Source organism: Cetorhinus maximus, chromosome 32 (assembly GCF_964194155.1).
Source record: "Cetorhinus maximus chromosome 32, sCetMax3.hap1.1, whole genome shotgun sequence".
NCBI classification, from domain to species: Eukaryota; Metazoa; Chordata; class Chondrichthyes; order Lamniformes; family Cetorhinidae; genus Cetorhinus; species Cetorhinus maximus.
In genome coordinates this window covers 5980543-6000092 of record NC_135910.1, presented here as the reverse complement: position 1 = coordinate 6000092, position 19550 = coordinate 5980543, and the positions used below count along the sequence as shown (strand labels likewise).

Here is a 19550-nt window from a genome sequence, read left to right as displayed (position 1 = left end):
GGTACTTACTGCAGACTCGGTTGCTGTGGATCACAATGGAGTCCACGATTCCCACGTACTGCAGCTGCAACACATCACCTGCCCGGCCATCCTTACTGCATTTTAATTAGCTAATTAATTATTTTAATTTTTAAATTTTTATTTAATACCGCTTCTCACCACCACTTACTGCACTAATTTAAACATTAGTAGTACAGTAAACATTTTCCACTTAAAATAAAGTAAACCAGTAGACTCACCAGCTTCTTACTTCCCTTCTGCTAATGTCTCTTAGTTAATTTTAAGGTAGCTACTTAAGGGTTATTTAAAAATTTACATTTTTCTAATTTCTAGCTCTTTGCACAAACACCTTAAGAGCAGTCACTCACCAACCAATAAACTTATGGCTTTCATGCGATGTCGCTGGTCACTTTATTTTCCAATCTCAGGGTGTTACTGAACATCCCCCCTACCCCCAGCCTGTGTTCCTCTCACAGGTCTGCTGAAGGTAACTGGTGTGGTGTACAGCTCCTTGGGCTGTATTTATCTGCTCCCTGTCTGCATTCCTCCCGCAGGTCCACTCCTCTCCACCTCTCTCCCTGAAGTTGAGCCAAATTAAGACATTGGAGTGATTCAGCTTATAGCAGAAAACTATTAAGGAGAGATTTAATGGAGGTGTTCAAAATCATGAAGGCTTTTGGTAAAGTAAATAAAGAGATATGTTTTCTAGTGGCAGTAGGGTCAGTAGCAGAGGATGCAGATTGAAGGTAATTGGAAAATGAACCTAAGGTGAAATGAGATTTTTTTTAATGTGGCATGAAATTATGATTTCAATGCACTGCTGGAAATGGTGGTGGAAGTAGATTCAAATTTCAAAACAGAATTGGAAGGTGAAAATTTATAAGACTATGGGAAATAGGGACTATTTAGATAGCACTTTTGCAAGAGCCAACAAAAGCTTGATGGGTACAACGTCCTACTCCACTTTATAATTCTTTGATTCTAGGTGAGGTACTCAAAAAAGGTGAATGTGCCATTGCAGTTAGCTGGCAGACCAAGGTCAGATTTTATGCCAAAGCATCACCCAGGCAATGAAACATCAGTCAAAAGGGCAAGTGTCAAAAACCACAGTGAGCCACCTTTCACCAAGCTTTTGACCTGGATGCAATAATCCACAATAAAATTATGGATTGCAAAGGGTACCTTGCTCACAGGTGGAAATAAATTCTGTAGGGTGATTGTTGCCAGGCTGGCAGAATCTACACGGTGAGTGGTGGAGTGCGAATAGGCCTGGAAGAAGGTTGGTTCATTATTCTCCAATGAATGGGCGGGGAGGTCCATGAGACAGCGAAGAAGTTTTATTTTGGATAGGGGGGAAAAAAAAACGGGGCTGCACGAATGGCCGCGTCATTACCCACACTGCCCCGCGGCTGGGAAACCGCTCTATCCTTTCCATTGATTCCCGCTACGCATGCGCCCGAGTAACGGACGCTGCTCGCCATCCCAGGCGGTGACAGAGTAGTGGCGGCGGGGGCGGCTCGGGAAGGGTGAAGGTGGGACCGGGTCTGCTCATTAAACCACCCGCACAGGCGGCTTGACAGCTCTGGGGAGAGGGAAGGACCGGCAATTCAAATGTAAGTTTATTTTTAACTGAGGGTGCAGCCCCCTCCTCAGCAGAGGCGGAGATGGGTCTGAGTCTTTCCGCCCGGGGTTAGGGCAAAACAAGCTGGAAATTTGAGGGTTTTTTTAATTCGCCGCTGGCCTGGCTTCAGGCCTTCAGCCTCAGCGGCGGAAAATTCAAATTTAAAATCCAACCGCCGCTCAACGTCCCCGAGTCCGGCTCCTGCATCAAGATGGCGTCCGTCACGTGACGGGGCGGAGCTAAGCCACAAGTCCACTTGCACCCCCGGGGTCCTAGAGGGACTTCCGACCATCCTGCCCACTAGGGTTCTAGAGGGACCCTCACCATCAACCCCACCCCCGGGTCCTAGAGGGACTCTCTTCCCCTCTGCCTACAAGGTTCCTAGAGGGACCCCCACCACCCGCCCACTATCCCCCCTCACTGAGGTCTCCAGGGGTGCTAGAGGGACTCCCTCCCCTTCTGCCCACAGGGGTCCTAGAGGGACTCCCTCTAGTATCTTTACAATGCAGAAGGAGGCCATTTGGCCCATCGAGTTTGCACTGGCTCTCTGAAAAAGCATTCCACCTAGTCCCACTCCCCTGCCTTATCCCCATAACCTTGCACATTCTCTCTTTTCAGGTAGCAATCCGATTCCCTTTTGCATACTTCAATCAAATCAGCCTCCACCAACATTTCAGGAAGTTCATTCCAGACTCTGACCACGCTCTGGGTGAAAAATTTTTTCCTCACATCACATTTCTAGAGGGACGCCTCCAGGGATCCCGGAGGGACTCCCACCTCCTCTTTTCCCTCTGTTGTCCCCAAATTGACCCTGTGCTATTTCTCATTGACACGCTGTCCCTCGAAAAGCACAGCGTTTCTACAAGTACACTCCACCTCTCCGCCAGTCCTCCCATCCCTCTCTCCTGTCTTTAAATGGTCAGACTGCTCAGTCGACACCCAGTGTCCCTTGAGCAGAAATATTCTCTGGCTAGATACTTGGAAGGCTGAAGCCATTGCCTTCAGTTCCTACCACAATCTCTCTTCCTTCTCCCTTCATAACTGTCTTAAGGCTGAAGCAGATTCTTTGCAACTTTGATTGCAAGATGAGCTTTCCACAGTGTCTAAGCACCATTGTTGAGATCCACACCTACTTCCTCAGTTAATAGGTACCTGGACTAAGGCTTTTGCAAAGTACCACACAATAGACCTTTACTGATAGGAACAGGAGGAGGCTATTTATCTCCTGGAGTCTGCTCTGCCATTCAATGAGATCGTGGCTGCTCTGACCTAACTCCACCTACCCAACATTGCCCCATATCCCTTAACATCTTTGAGTTAAATGGTGGATCAGGCTTGAGGGGCTAAATGGCATACTCCTATGTTCCAACCTTTCACCCTGACAGGAGGGAGCCAATACACAATGTGACACACCTTAGGGATTGCAAAAATGCCTATCTGTCCCTCTTTGACCATTGAATCCTCTCTGAACGCTGCATTTATACACTTTTCTGTGCTCCCCTTGCCATGGAGTTGTTATCCCACATTTCTCTAGACTGCACTTCGGCTGAGGGGTCACGGCCCTCAACACTGAAAGCTGGTTTGAGAGTCCTGTATTCCAGGAGGATTCTTTTGCTGTCTGCAACTTCATACTCTATTGAAGGGCCATCAACTTGAACACGTGAACTCTTTATTTGCAGGATGACCGCATCCTGGAATACGCACTGCAGAAAGCTTACTTTCAGTGTCTAGCTAGCACAGTATCTTTACAATGCAGAAGGAGGCCCATCGAGTCTGCACTGGCTGTCTGAAAGAGCATTCCACCTAGTCCCACTCCCCTGCCTTATCCCCATAACCTTGCACATTCTCTCTTTTCAGATAGCAATCCGATTCCCTTTTGAATACCTCAATCAAATCAGCCTCCACCAACATTTCAGGAAGTTCGTTCCAGACTCCGACCACCCTCTGGGTGAAAAATTTTTTCCTCGCATCACATTTACTCCTTTTGCCAATTATTTTGAATCTGTGCCCTCTAGTTCTTGATGCTGTCTTGAGTGGGAACAGTTTCTCACTATTTACCCTGTCCATACCCCTCAGGACCTTGAGTGCCTCTATCAAGTCTCCTCTCAAGCCTCATTTCCTCCAAGGACAAGAGCCCCAATCTCTCCAATCGATCCTCATAGCTCCAGTTCTTCATCCTGGGAATCATTCTTGTGAATTTCCTCTGGACTTTCCAAAGACTTCACATCCTTTCTCAAGTTTGGTGCCCAGAACTGGACGCAGTACTCCAGATGAGGCCTGACTAGTGTCTTATACAAGTTCAACATGACCTCCTTACTCTTGGACTCAAAGCCCCTATTAATAAAGCCTAGGATACTATATTAACTGCTTTCTCAACATGCCCTGCCATTTTCAGTGACCTATGTATGTATACACCGAGGTCCCTGCACTTTCTTTAGAGGCTCTCCCTTTATTTTATATTGTCCCACTGTATCTTTCCTGCCATAACGAATCACCTCGCACTCCTCTGCATTGAACTTCATTTGCCACTTGTCTGCTCAATCCACCAACATGTCTATGTCCTTTTGAAGTTCAAGACTATCTTCATCACAGTTGGCAACATGCCCTGTAGTGAGTCCAACTGCTTCTCAAGTTCAAGAAACCTTTGATCAACTGGAGGCATTTCCTGTACGTGTGGTTATCCTGGACGCACGAAGCATCCTGGAGTTCCCACACAAGTCCTGTCTATTGTCCCAGGACTCCCATTGTTGCAAAGATGCATGTTTAGTAGTTCTTTAGCTTTTCCAATAATTGAATGTCCTTCTGTATACCCTCTCCAGCAACTGACCCAAATATCATTAACCTGAAACGTTAACTCTGTTTCTCCTGCTTCAGTTTCCGCCAGACCAGCTGAGTATTTCCGTCACGTTCTGTTTTTATTTCGGATTTCCGACATCTGAAGATCGTTCCGATAACTGAAGGTCCTTATAGAGTTAGGGAGACTAAAACTGCTTCCTGACGTGGAAAGGATGCAACATTCTCCATCTGGCAAAAAAAAGAGTTTAATTTTTGTCACTACTCTGTACAAAGTATGAGAATCTGTATTGTGCCTGATGAGGCAATCGGCTTTCTAATGTATTTTCAGCCTGGTGGAGGAAACAAGTGTTGATTGTCTGTTTAAGATGGAAAGTAATGATAGCAAATAAATACAAAAGAAGGAAATGAACGGTATCAAGTACGTTATTGAACTGGCTTTTGTTTTATTTGTTGTAGATGTCCTAGCAGACAGCATGGATATTGACTTTGGCTATGGCAATACACGAGGAATCCAAATTTGAAATGAATGATCCCACAGTAGCGACCGAAGTCGCTGGGGATAATCCAGCTCCATCTCCCCCTGCCGCCCGCCGCCGCCAGTACCTGTGCTCTGTCTGTGCCAAAGCCTGCACATCCCCTTCACACTTAGAAATACACCTTCGCGTTCACACTGGAGAGAAGCCCTTTGAATGCCCCGTGTGCAAAAGGAGGTTTGGAGGATACCACAACCTGAGGCGACATGAGCTAATTCACACTGCAGAGAAACGGTTTCAGTGTGTGGAGTGTGACCGCAAGTTCCGCACATCCGGCCAGCTGAAAACCCATCAACAAATTCATATCGAAGGGCGACGCTTCGAATGCAATGAATGTAAAAAGGGATTTTATACAATCAGTTCCCTTACAGTCCACCAGCGGTTTCACACTGGGGAGAAACCGTATGAATGCGCTGAGTGTAAAAAACGATTTTACACAGCCAGCGAGCGTGTGAATCACCAGCGAACTCACACTGGAGAGAGACCCTATGAATGTACTGAATGCAAAAAGCGGTTTTATAGAGTCAGTGAGCTCACACAGCACCAGCGTGTTCACACTGGAGAGAGACCCTTTCAGTGCAGCGAGTGTAAAAAGCGATTTTACAGAACAAGTGAGCTGATGGTGCACCAGCGAATTCACACCGGGGAGAGACCGTTTGAATGTAAAGAGTGTAAAAAACGATTTTACACATCCAGCTACCTAACAGTGCACCGGCGCATTCACACTGGAGAGAAACCGTTTGAATGTTGCGAATGTAAAAAACGATTTTGTTCAGCCAGTGAGCTGACGAATCATCAGCGAATTCACACGGGAGAGAGGCCCTTTGAATGCAGTGTGTGCGGAAAAGCTTTTGCCCGGTCCTTTCACCTAAAGAAACACGAGATCACTCACACTGGGGAGAGACCGTTTGAATGCAGCGAGTGTAAAAAGCGATTTTATACATCCAGTGAGTGGGAAAATCATCAGCAAATTCACACTGGCGAGAGATTGTTTGAGTGCAGTGTGTGCGGACAAGCCTTTACACAGTCGAGGCGTCTCAAGAATCATGAGCGGACCCACTCTGATGAGAGACCATTTGAGTGCAGCGTTTGTCAAAAAGCTTTCACACAGTTGAGTCATCTCAAGAATCACAAGCGTACTCACACAGGAGAGAGACCGTTTGAGTGCAGTGTGTGTGGCAAAGCCTTTACACAGTCCAGTCATTTGAAGAAGCACCAACATACTCACACATGAAAGGAAACTGCATTGTTGTACAGCATCGTTTACGAAACCATACATGCAGTTGCTTTCTTTCTCGTCACATTTTGTGGGAACGTTCCCTTGTCCACATGTAAGCTTTACTCTAGTTTCATATTTAAGTTTCCTAACCTGCTTCCTCGGCTTGTACTGCAAAGGAACTCCTCTTCTCCAAAGAACTTTACTTTTCTGGCTACGAGCTTTACTATCCAACCCAAAATGTAATAGTTTATAATAATGATGAAGAGTCGTACGGACTCGAAACGTTAACTTCCTCTCCACAGATGCTGTCAGACCTGCTGAGTTTTTCCAGCAATTTTTGATTTTGTTTCAAAATATAATTGTGATGCCTCACTTTAAAAAGGGATTGGATGATGTCTGTATCCTTTTGCCTGAGTGTCCTCACCCTCTACCCCTGTTTCACCTGTTGGCAGCACTTGGTGCCAACTTCGACTGTACAATATAATAAGGGTTCAACTTGTATATTTGAATTCTTACCCTGGTAATGCACTCCACTTTGAGTTTCTTGTGTTAACCCTTTATACAAGCATTCTATCTACCTGTTACATTTCTCTCTCTCTTCAGTTGTTGGTACTCTTAATAGGATATTTCATAGTTAGAAATTCCTTGCCTATCAGCATTAGTTTGTCACATCAACACTTGCTGCCCTGGATTATGTTAATCCCGTGTCCTCTCACAATTCCAGATCCATCGGCTGCTGTAAGTAGCTTTAATTTGAAATAAAATTAGTCGTGCCAAAATTAGACAAATATGCTTTTGTGTTTACTGAGCACATTTAGTTTTCTATTCACTGTTTTACCAAGTTCCAATCAGCGTACCTAGCTGATCCAGCACACGCATATGGGGAGATGGTAGTGTAATGGTAATGTCATTGACTAGCAATCCAGAGGCCCTGGGGACATGGGTTCAAATCCCATTATGGCAGCTGGTGGAGTTTGAATTCAATTAATGAATCTGGAATATAAAGCTAGTCTCAAAAATCATCGATTTTATGTAAAAACCCATCTGGTTCACTAATGTCCTTTAGGGAAGGAAATCTGCCATCCTTACCCAGTCTGATCTACATGTGACTCCAGACCCACAGCAATGTGGCTGACTCTTAACTGTCCTCTGAAATGGCCTAGCAAGCCACTCAGTTCAAGGGCAATTAGGGATGGGCAACAAATGCTGGCCCACATCTCATGAAAGAATAAAGAAAAATATATTGCAGGATACCCAATGACTTGTCCAATTTTCCCAAGTTAAGTTCCAATTCTTTCTCAAGATTGTGTGGAAATTGTTTGGGCAAGTACAAAATAATTCATAAATCGAGCCTCTAGTTGAAGTGAGGACCTGACTGATTAATTGAAAACTGCGCAACCTATTGAAGGTACTAAAATTTGTAAGAAGAGAAACTTATAAGCTGTTAAATAATTCTGAATGTAATTTTATTTGACTTATTCTGATCAATTAAGTTGATAGGGTAGAGGCATTGAATGACCAGCTCCTGTTCCTCTGCTACTATTCCTGCCCAGATAATGGAAGTGAAAATTACCTCCTTGCATGGCTAAGGTGGAGACCAAATGGGATTTTGTGCTACGCAGGAGACAAGCATCATAATTTTGGATGAGGGGAGGTTACAGAGGAAGAGAAGCTGGCATGGAGAGCATTGGAGTAATTGAAAGCAAAATACTGTAGATGCTGGAAGTCTGAAATAAAAACAGGAAGTGTTGGAAAAGCTCAGCAGATCTGGCAGCATCTGTGGAGAGAGAAACAGAGTTAACGTTTTGACTTTGTATCGGACTCGATGTTAACTCTATTTCTCTCTCCACCTATGCTGCCAGACCTTCTGAGCTTTTCCAGCACTTTATGTTTTCATTGGAGAAATTGAGTTTGAAGGTGACAAAGCCAAAGCGTGAGGGTTTCAGCACTATCATCCACGCCTTCATTACCTGTAGACTTGACTATTCCAACGCAGTCCTGACTGGTCTCCCGCATTCTCTAATCTCTGTAAACCTGAGGTCATCCAAAACTCTGCTGCCTGTGTCTTAACTTGCAGCGAGTCCCATTCCCCTATCACCCCTGTGCTCACTGACCTACACTGGCTCCCGGTCAAGTGACATCTTTGTTTTAAAATTCTCATCCTTGTTTTCAAATCCCTTCATGACCTTGCCCCTCCCTATCTCTGTAATCTTCTCCAGCCCCACAATCCTCTGAGATAACTGTGCTCCTCTAATTCTGCCCTCTTGCGCATCCCCAATTAGAATCGCTCCACCATTGGTGATCATGCCTTCAGTTGCCTGGGTCCCAAGCTTTGGAATTCCCTCCCTACACCTTTCTGCCTCACTTTCCTCATTTGGGACACATTCTAAAACCTCTTCTTTGACCAAACTTTTGATCATTTGACCTAATCTCTCTTTATGCGGTGCTGTGTCATACTTTGTTTTATAATGCACCTACAAAGTGCCCGATTATGTTAAAGGTGCTTTATAAATATAAGTTGTTGATATGATGAAGTAGAGATAGAGGAACATGCATAGGCTATTCAACCCCTCAGCTCCACCATTCAATGAGATCCTGGCTGAAGTAGGTGCTGTTTGTGATAGAGAAGATATGGAATCTAAGTCAGCTCCTGATTGAAATAGTGGACAATATGTAGGTAGCTGGACAAGCAGTTTGACAGCATGTGATAGCTGAGGAAGCTGAGGTTGAGCTGTTGTTACCATCCATTGGATGCTGACTCGCGTGTCTGGCTGGCATTATCAAGGGGCAACACGTGGATGAGAAAGAGCATGGGGCCAAGATAGATCCTTGAAGCACTCTGGAGATGATATGAGAGTGGAAAGGAAGGCTATTGCTTGAGAAGGTCTGACCAGTACAACTAGGTAGAATAATTCCAGCAAGATATATCAGAGAAGGGTTATTGTAAGAATGTGGTTGAATGACTGGTTTGAAGGTTGCACAGAACTAGAGGGCTATTAATCAACCAAGAGTTTGAATCCAATCCTTGATATAGGGAAGTGTCGAACGTCAGCGTTGTGTCCATTTGATTAAACTCAGTTAACCAATGGTTTTCTTTCCCAGCTGTAGAAAGAAACCACGTCCTCGCTTCTGAAGAATCTTCAGCCAAAGGGCAGCAATTGTGGTCGAAGGTCAACTCTGCCTGTGCTTAGGCATTGTTTGCACACCCATGCAGCCTTAAGTCTAGCCCAGGGTCTCATTTCTCCCGACACAACAAGCTCTTACATGTGGATTTTATGAAACCTGACTTCAATTTTTTGGTGTTTCTCTGGGTTCAAGGACTGCTTTATTTTCATTCTTTCATGGAACATGGGCGCCACTGGCAAGATCACATTTGTTACCCATCCCTAACTGCCCTTGAACTGAGTGGCTTGTAGGGGACAGTTATGACTCAGACACATTGCTACGGACCTGGAGTCAAGTCACATGTAGGCCAGACCGGGTAAGGGGGGCAGATTTCCTTCCCTAAAGAGATATTAGTGAACCAGATGGGTTTTTACAACAATCGATGATAGCTTTATGAGACTAGCTTTTAATTCCAGATTTATTAATTGAACTTGAACTCCACCAGCTGCCTTGGTGGGGTTTGAACCCATGCTCCCAGGGCATTAGCCTGGGCCTCTGGAAGAAAAACAGAAAATGCTGGAAAAACTCAGCAGGTCTGACAACATCTGTGGAGAGAAAAATGGAGTTGACATTTTGAGTCCATATGATCCTTCTTCAGGCTCATACGGACTCGAAACATTAACTCTGTTTCTCTCTCCACCGACACTGTCAGACCTGCTGAGTTTTACCAGCATTTTCTGTTTTTCTTTCAGAATTCCAGCATCTGCAGCATTTTGCTTTTACCTCTGGATTACTAGTCCAGTAACATTACCACAATGTCACCATCTCCCCATTAAGGAGTTTGAGGAGTAGAAATGAGTTTTTTTCTACAGGCCAGGAAATAGGTTCAGTTTGAAACAGGTAAAAAAGCTTTTGCACGTTGCACATTGAGGTAGCCAAGTGGCTGTGTTAAGGTGATAAGTAGGCCAAAGCTTTAAAAGCCATTCTCACCAATGAATTGGATGCTGGGATTGGGTAAAAACAGTTAAATAGGGATTCCTTTGCCCTGAAAGTGGAGAGAAGCTGTATCTCGTTCCATTTTATCATCTGTCCTACTGAGACTAAAGCTAAGCAAACATCAACTTTTGCCAACCTTCACACAACAACTGAGAATTCAGCCTCGCTCAACCTGAGCAGTTCTGGTCCCTATATTAAGAGGATATAGAGGCACTAAATATAAATCTTCTTTGCTGCAGGACGATACCAGAATAGAGAGGTTACAAGTATCGGGAAGGCCAAACAGAGTGGGATTAGGTTGTGATAGATGTATTTAAAGTTATGAAAGGATTCAATAGGTTCATGAGGATATTGTCACATGAGGGGGACATGTATTTTTCTATTTTTTAAGTTTTTGAGACTCTCATTAATCTCCCTGAGACAGAAATTAGTCTCAGGGAGCAGTGTGCTCTTTCGCGCGCATGTGCACTTTGACAGCTGGGGATTCCCTCCCCACCCCCGCACAGGCGTGCCCCATTTCGGCGGCGGGGGTCGGCTGTCCGCCCGCCGCCGAGCCGGTGGGGCCCGCCCGCCCACCAAGGGCAAAATTCTGCCCAATATGTGTGGGGCAGGGGGAAGGCGCTAACCAAAACTAGGGAATGTGGATATAAGAATGTCACTAATAAATCCAATAGGGAATTTTTCACACTGTGCGGTGAGAATATGGAACTTACTACCTCATGGAGTGGTTGATGCTAATAGCGTAGATACATTTAAGGGGAAACTAAATAAGTATACAAGGAAGAAATGAATAGAAGGATATGTTGATGGGTGAGATTAGGAGGAGGCTCATGTGAAGCCTTAAGGCTTGGGCTTGGGTCCTCAGCAGCTGGAGGACCAGCAATGGCGCAGCGATTAAAATTGCCAATGCCCAAGAGGTAAGAATTGGAGGAGTGCAGAGATCTCAGAGGATTGTTGAGCTGGGGAAGCCAATTTGGCAACAACAAGATCTCTCACACAATCTGTTTTTTACCGCTTTTTTGGTATGATATCCGTGTCTCCTACGGCAAAACATGTTCTTTTGCCAAAAAAAAAATCTCATGCTGGCCTCTGACTTCAAGGGTTGTGGACAATCTGACTTCAAGGGACAGGAAGAGAGGAATGTTTTGCTTCAGAGGCTGGGAGTTTGTAGAAAAACAATTGCCCATCCTTGAGTGTGGCGTGGTGGTGAATAAGTTACGGGGATGAGTAAATAATTTGCTGTGTTAAACAGACCAAGGAATTTGTAATCCTGTCGCCAGTCGTCTGGTTGTGTTTTGGTGCGTGGATAAAATCTGTTTAAAATATCAATTTCCTTTTGTCTCAGCTATCAGGAGTGGGGAACCTACAGCCCTTTGTTCAATTTCATCCGTCCCAGAGCAAGATTTCTAAAAATATAGCCCTACGACAGTCGCCCCTTCAAAATAGCATTTATCATCATCATTACAAATTTGCTTTGGATAGAAGTGTCAGCTAAATTACTATAATAATATTTAACAATATAATATTCAAATTCAGCCATCGCATTAAAACAGCGGGTGAGCTGAACGTTTCTGTATTTCTCTAAGAAAACTAAATTAAGTTGTTTTTAACGGTGTGTGGCCCACGACTGAGTTTTGTCTGTGAATGGCTTGCGATGAGAAAATGGTTCCCCATCCATGATCTAAAGGAACCACGTCCTCTGCCATTTTACCCCGTCCTGCAGACCATTAGTTAATGGGCAATCATTAAGCAAACCTCAACTTTTGCCTCCCCTCCTGTAGTCTTTGTCCGCCAATTCAGGACTAAATCCAACCCCGCATCTCTGCTTCGCATGGCAAAACATACTTTTCGGGTAGATTTTTCTTACCAAGCTGAACTCCAGCTTTTTCATACTGGCTTCAAGAGCCGCGTCGATCTGGTCTCAAGGGCTGGGAGGAGCAGAAAAAGAGAGGTGTTTGAGAAAAGGTTTTTTTCCCGCACCTTTTCTCCATAAGGTTCACTCCAAAGGTGTTTTAAAAAAATCATTCATACGTTTCTTGTACTTTAGTCAGTCTTGCATTATGCCAGGCAATTGGTTAGTTATGTATTGTCGGCCAGCGTTGAGCACTTTCCCAAATTTTTCCAATTTGGGAATCATCCCAATTCCCGCCTCTGTGATGAAAATCCAGCCCAATTCTCCAGCTGAGGGCTAACCAGTGATTTATAAAGGTTTAGCATAAGTTCCTTGCTTTTGCACTCAAATGCCTCTGTAGCCAAGGATCCGGTAAGCTTTTTTTAACAGGATGATCAACTTGTCCTGCTACCTTCAAAGATTTCTACACGCAAATCCCAGGTCTTGTTCTTACTGTACCCCTTCATAATCGTGCCATTTAGTTTGTATTGCCTCTCCTCATTCTTCCTTTCAAAATGAATCACTTCACACTTCCCTACATTAAATCTTTGTCTGCCATGTACCAGCCTGTTTCACCACTCTGGCTGTGTCCTCTTGAAGTCTGCTACCATCTTCACTGTTTACACATTCCTGAGTTTCCTGATGCCCTGTTTCAGTTGAAACTCTATAGCTTTAGTCATCCAGGGAGCTCTAGGTTTGGATGACCGTCACCTTGTGGAAAGGTGTCTTACTTTGTACCCAAATTATCTTTTCTTTGAAGGAATCCCAGTGGTCACATACTGTTTTACCCAAGAGTCTTTGATTCCAATTCACCCTTTTTAACTCATTAATATTTGCTGCTTTCCAGTTGAGTATTTTTGTGTTTGACTGTGCCTAATTACTTCTCCGTCTCTTTCCTATTATCTGGTGGCCTATCATACCGCCCAGCATTAGAGAGCAAAAGACATACATTAATTGTTGAACACCAATACAAAAGGAAAATTCTGTGGGTGCTGGAAACCTGAACCAAAACAGAAAATTCCGCAAATAACTCAGTCGGTCAGGCAGCATCTGTGGAGAGAGAAGCAAGAGTTAACGTTTGAAGTTGATAATCTTTCATCAGAGCTGAAAAAAGGTTAGAAATGTGACAGGTTTTAAACAAGTGAAAGAGGGGAGGGCGGGAGAAAGAACAAAAAGTTGGTGGTGTAAGACCAAAGGGAGAGGTAATGGGACAAGTAAAGAAACGAAAGATGTGTCTAGAGGAGGTGTGAGGGCAAAAACAAGAGTAAATCGAAATGGCAAAAATTAAGGAAACAAAAAGGATACAGAGATTATGGTCTAAAATTGTTGAACTCAATGTTGAGTCTGGAAGGTTGTAAAGTGCCTAATCAAACGATGAAGTGCTGTTCCTTGAGCTTATATTGAGCTTCATTAGAACGCTGCCGCAGGCCAAGGACAGAGAGGTCAGCATTAGAGCAAGTTGGAGAATGAAAATGACAGGTGACCAGAAGTTTGGGGTCAGTTTGCAGAGTGAATGGAGGTGCCTGCAAAGTGGTCACCCAGTCTGTGGTTGGTCTTCCCAACGGAGGGCAGACTGCAATGTGAGCAGCGAATATAGTATACTAAATTGAAAGAAGTACATGTATATCGCTATTTCACTTGGAAGGGGTGTTTGGGGTCTTGGACGTTGAGGAGAGATGAGGTGAAAGGGTGGGTGTTGCATCTCCTCTGCTCTCATGGAAAGATGCCATGGGAAGGGGACAGGATGTTGAGGGTAATTGAGGAGTGGGCCAAGGTGTCACAGAGGGAATGGTCCCTACCAAATGCTGAATGGGGAAGGGAGGGGAAGATGTGTTTGATGGCGGCATCACACTGGAATGTCACAAAAGGTGGATGATGATCCATTGAATACGGAGGCTGGCGGGGTGGATTGAGAGGACAAGGGGAACCCTTCCGCTGTTCTGGGAAAGAGGGGAAGGGGTGAGAGAAGAAGTGTGGGAAATGGCAAGGACACAGTCAAGGGCCCTGTCAACTATGATGTGGGGAATCCTTGGTTGAGGAAAAAGGAAGACATATCAGGTACTGGTATGAAAGATTACTTCATCGAAATGGATGCAACAGAGATGGAGAAACTGGGAGAATGGAATGGAGTCCTTACAGGAAGCAGGATGTAAACAATTGTTAGTCGACTTAGCTTTGGGAGTCGGTGGGCTTATAATGAATATTAATTGACAGCCTATCCATAAAAATGGAGATGGAGAAGTCAGGGGAGGGAAGGGTAAAGTCAGAGATGGACCATGTGAAACTGAGAGAAGGCTGGAAATTGGAAGCAAAGTTGATCAAATTTTCCAGTTCAGGGTGAGAGCAGGAAACGGCACTGATACAGACATCAATGTACCGGAAAAATAGGTGGGGGAGAGGGCCAGATCAGCACTGGAACAAGGAACATTCCACATATTCCACAAAAATCCAGGCAAAGCAAGGACTCATGTGGATACCCATAGCAACATCTTTTTGGAGGAAATGAGTGGAGTGTGGAGTTAAAGGACAAGCTGTTCAATGTGAGAACAAGTTCAGCCAGGCTGAGGGTTGCTATGGATAACCGCAGAGGCCCTAGCTCTGCTGCTGAGAAGGATGGTGATGGGGAAGTTGAGAGTCAGTTCCTGTGTCTCAGACATGAGGGCCTAAGTCTGACAACATCTGTCTGAAATGTGTGGCACACGGATAGAACGGCCAAGCTGCTTTCCTCACCGCTTAACGCCGACATCAGCAGCCCCAGAAACATTCCCAGTTTGCGCTTCACGTGAACAGCGGGTGCCTAATGCCCCACCCCTGCTGGATCTTCCCGGTGCAGAGGCACGAGTTAGGTTTAAGGGGGAGGGGGGGGTGACAATTCCAGTGGAGTTCTGGAGCAGGTCAGCTGCAGGCTGAACTCTTGGCTGCACAGAAATAAAAATTATGTAAGCTGTCCTCTCAGAGGCCACCGGCAGTTTCTTCAGGGGTTGGAGGGGGTGTTGTCGGGGGGCCGGGATGTCGGGGGTCGGGGGGGGTGGAAAGTGTCGGAAGCGGTTTCAGCTTCTTAACCCCTTTAACAAATGGGCAGAGTGTTTGTAGCCCACATTGCAAACGGACACCTATTATAGATGTAGGACCAGGATTTGCACACTTAGCAGCCGACCCCCTGTTTTAGGTGAATTGGCTACTTACCGCTTTACAGGCCTGGCCAAAGATTGTATCAGGTGGGTTAAGGGTGTTGATGGGGGAGCCGGTATCTTCTCCTAGGTTTTTGGCTGCTGCCCACCCATTGTTGGGGTGAAGCAAATGGTCGTCTGTTAAAGGTTGTTGCCGATACCTTCGTCACAGAGTCCTTTCTGTCCCAACTCACTAGCCCAGAGAAATCCAGCTGGAAAGTATGGATGGTTCCAATCAGGGCTTGTCACCAAGCTACTCACAGAACACGAGGAGGCTGCAAGGTGGCCTGACTGAGGGCAGCAGAGATGCTGAAAAAATCCTGGTTCTGCAGCCTGTCCACTTCGATGACAGGGGATCCGCGATACTACAATCAACGCTGACAGTCCAGTGCAGTATTGCGGGAATGCGACACTGTCAGAGGTGCCTTCAGCTGAGATGTTAAACCAAGGCTCTGCCTGCCCTGTTGGGTGAATGTAAAAGACCCCATGGCACTATTTCAGTGAGGAGCAGGGAAGTTATCCCCAGTGTTCTGGCCAATATCAAAACACATTGAGCTACATGGAAATGAATCAAAATACATTAAGATTATAACAATCCTTTCTCCTGCCAGTTACCCAAGCAGTTTGTGTCACCATTTACCATCCATGTGAAGTAATAGCTTTAAACACACTTGCCAACCCTATTCCAATTATCACTTCCTCACATTTCCTTCATAGAAACATTGGAACAGGGGGAGGCCATTCAGCCCCTTGAGACTCTTCTGCCATTCAAGAAGATCATGGCTGATCTGTGGCCACCTCTGTCTACCCACCTTTGCCCCATAACCCCGAATACCTTCGGCTAACAAAAATCTATCAATCTCAGTTTTAAATTTAACAAATTACTTGCTATCTGTGGAAGAGAGTTTCAAACTTCCAGCCAGCACCCTTTATTTCAAAAAGTGTTTCTTAATTTCATTGCTGATAGATCTGCCTCTAATTTCTACTCTGTGCCCCCTAGTCCTAGACTCCCCTCCCTTTGTCACAACCCAACCCTTGTGCCTTTCTCCTTTCAGATACCCAAGGACTGCCACCACCAGAGTGTTGGAGGGGGAAGAGGCAGAAGAAGAAGAGACTGATGAAGAAGGAATAGTCACTCACTCTCACACCCACAGCCACCAGCTCCAAAAAGTGACAGTGCATGCACTTTAGAGGCTAGCTTAGAGGTGTCATCTGCACATTGTGTGACACTACACAGGGGGTAAAGCTACTGCAGATGCCAGCTTGCCCAACGAGTTCAACAGTGACTTCAAAAGCACTTTATTGACTAAAATGCTTTGAGATGTCTGATGGTCATGACAGTCGCCAGGTAATTCCATGCCTTTATTTCATTCTGCTCCAGAGGACATCCTGGGGGTTACAATTGACCAGAAACTGAACTGGACTAGCCATATAAATATTGTGGCTACAAGAGCAGATCAGAGGCTGGGCATTCTGTGGTGAGTGACTCACCTACTGACTCCCCAAAGCCTGTCCACCATCTACAAGTCAGGGGTGTGATGGAATACTCTCCACTTGCCTGGATGAGTGCAGCTCCAACAACACACAAGAAGCTTGACACCATCCAGGACAAAGCAGCCCACTTGATTGGCACCCCTTCCACAAACATTCACTCCCTCCACCATCGACGCACAGTGGCAGCAGTGTGTACCATCTAGAAGATGCACTGCAACAACTCACCAAGGCTCCTTAGACAGCACCTTCCAAACCCATGACTGCTACCACCTAGAAAGACAAGGGCAGCAGACAGATGGGAACACCACCACCTGCAAGTTCCCCTCCAAGTCACTCACCACCCTGACTTTGAAATATATCGCCGTTCCTTCACTGTCGCTGAAATCCTGGAACTCCCTAACAGCACTGTGGGTGTACCTACACCACATGGACTGCAGCGGTTCAAGAAGGCAGCTCACCACCACCTTCTCAAGGGCAATTAGGGATGGCCAACAAATGCTGGCATTTCCAGTGATGTCCACAGCCCGTGAACAAATAATAAAAAATCAGACTGATGGATATGTGCATAGAGAAGCTTAGTGCTGGGCCTTCCAAAGAGCTGGCAGACGCTGTCAAAGAGCACGGAGGATTCCAGCACCAAACCTGCACACGGCTTTGCACAGAGCTTGCAACTCATCGTCCCCAATCTGGAATTGGTGGCCAATTCCATTTCCACACTTATGGACCCAAACATGACCCAGCGTCTAACCACTGATGTTTCAGCTTCCATTGTAGCACCAGAAAAGGTCACCCAACACCGGAGTGCTGCATTGGAAGCTCAGATTGAAGTCATATAAGCTCTGCTTCCTGCCATGAATGCTCAGACTGCTGTCATCGTGGCTGTGGAGACCAGTGTTCAAACAGGGCTGAGAATCATGAAATACACTCTGGAGAGCACCCCAGGCCTCCTTCACAGCTACCCAAGCAGTGGAAGGGTCTCTTAATCACCCTAATGGTCTGTGTTATGACGTGGCAGATGATGAGCGCCCAGTGGATCAAATCCACGATTGAAACTTGATCACGCAGTCACAGCTGTTTTGCAATTTGTATTTTATTTTGAGATGCGTGCCCTGAATTCAAAAGTAATAAGACTACCACAATTTCAGAGGGTTTTAGAAAACTAAATTAAACATTTATTAACAAAAGAAAAGATTTCAAGCACATACATAGGTCTACAAATTACTACTATAGTAACTCCTAAAACCCCTAATTAATCTGGCTTCCAGTTACACCTCTGTTAAGGCAACAATAGAAAAACAAATAGATTTAAACACATCCAGGCAAAGCAACACGATACCCTGAGATTTCTCAGCTTCAGTTCCTGTAGACAGCAACTTGATGCACAGATGCTGGGGGCTTTTCACACATGTGTTAGACCTTAGAATTCTTTCTCCTCTTACACATAGCCTTCTCTCCTTTATACTTTATGTTTTGCCCTTTAAATGCAAACTCCATTGTTCCAATATGTCTTTGGAACTTTACCTTTCTCATAATATAAATCTTTTCATAGTACTAGTTTTATCAGTAACCTTTGGGAAAAATAAACACATTGTTTGACTTACTTTCTTCTGGCTAGGTGTAACATCTTACCATCTCTTCGAAATTCAAGCTACCCTAATTTATCTACAAGTGCAAATGTTCCTTACACCTCACATTCTAAAACTGCAGCCATGTTTACATATTTAGCATTTCAAACCCAGCTTCTTGTTGATGATTCAAAAGCCTCCAGACCAGCTGTCCCCAATTCAACTAAATCCCACACACACACACACAAGCTATCCAAACTCCACCATTAACCTACCTTTACAATAAATCAATAATATTATGAGAATTATTAAATTAATATGACATCTGCTCGACAATATTTCACGTGGTACCATGGCTCTCATTGTCTGCAAGTTGCCCAAGATTGATGAGCTGGGTAGCAAATAGGCTTTTGCTTCCAATTTCCACCCTTCTTTCGCCTTCACGTCATCCACCTCTGCAACTTCTCATCCCTTCCTTGACTTCTCTGTCTCTATTTCTGGGGAATAAGCTGTATACCAATATTCATTACAAGCCCAACAGCTCCCACAGCTACCTCGAATACATTTCCTCACACCCTGCTTCCAATAAGAACTCCATTCCATTCTCCCAGTTTCTTCAACTCTGTCGCATTCATTTCGATGAAGCAATCTTTCATACCAGTGCTCCTGAGCTGTCTTGCTTTTCCTTCAACTGGGGATTCCCCCCCTGATCATGCCTGTCAGGGCCCTCGGCCGTGTCCAACCTATCTCCCACACTTCTGCCCTCACCCCTTTCCCTCTCTCCTAGAACCATGCTAGGATTCCTCTTGTCCTCACTTTGCACCCCACCAGCCTCCACATTCAAAGGATTATCCTCCGCCTTTTCTGCCAACTCCAGCATGAATCTACTACCAACACATCTTCCCCTCCCATCCCCTGTCAACATTCCAAATGGACCATTCCTTCAGCGACACCCTGGTCCACTCTGCTATCACCCTCAACACCTTATCCCCTTCTCACGGCACCTTCCCATGCAATCGCAGGAGGTGTAACACCTGCCCCTTTACCTCCACCCTCCTCACTGTCCAAGGCCCCAAACACTCCTTCCAGGTGAAGCAGTGATTGACTTGTACTTCTTTCAATTTTGTCTACTCTACACACTGCTCACAATACCGTCTCCT

General features: G+C 45.2%; 1 protein-coding gene across 3 annotated transcripts in view; it reads left to right on the top strand.

The window, feature by feature from the left end:
• The first annotated feature begins 1476 nt into the window (after nucleotides 1–1476).
• The window catches only part of LOC144671350 (uncharacterized), a 35031-nt gene continuing 16957 nt past the window's right edge, over nucleotides 1477–19550 (top strand). Inside the window, exons 1-3 of one of the 3 annotated variants that reach the window (XR_013573911.1) lie at nucleotides 1477–1613; nucleotides 4874–6281; nucleotides 9272–9461. Coding sequence is in view for 1 of the 3 variants with exons in the window: in XM_078533197.1 (XP_078389323.1) it covers nucleotides 4910–6184 (1275 nt within the window). In the remaining 2 variants the exon portion in view is untranslated. Of the gene's footprint in view, nucleotides 1614–4873; nucleotides 6951–9271; nucleotides 9462–19550 lie in introns of those variants that run through there. The other 2 variants (XR_013573910.1, XM_078533197.1) reach the window with 2 other exon arrangements.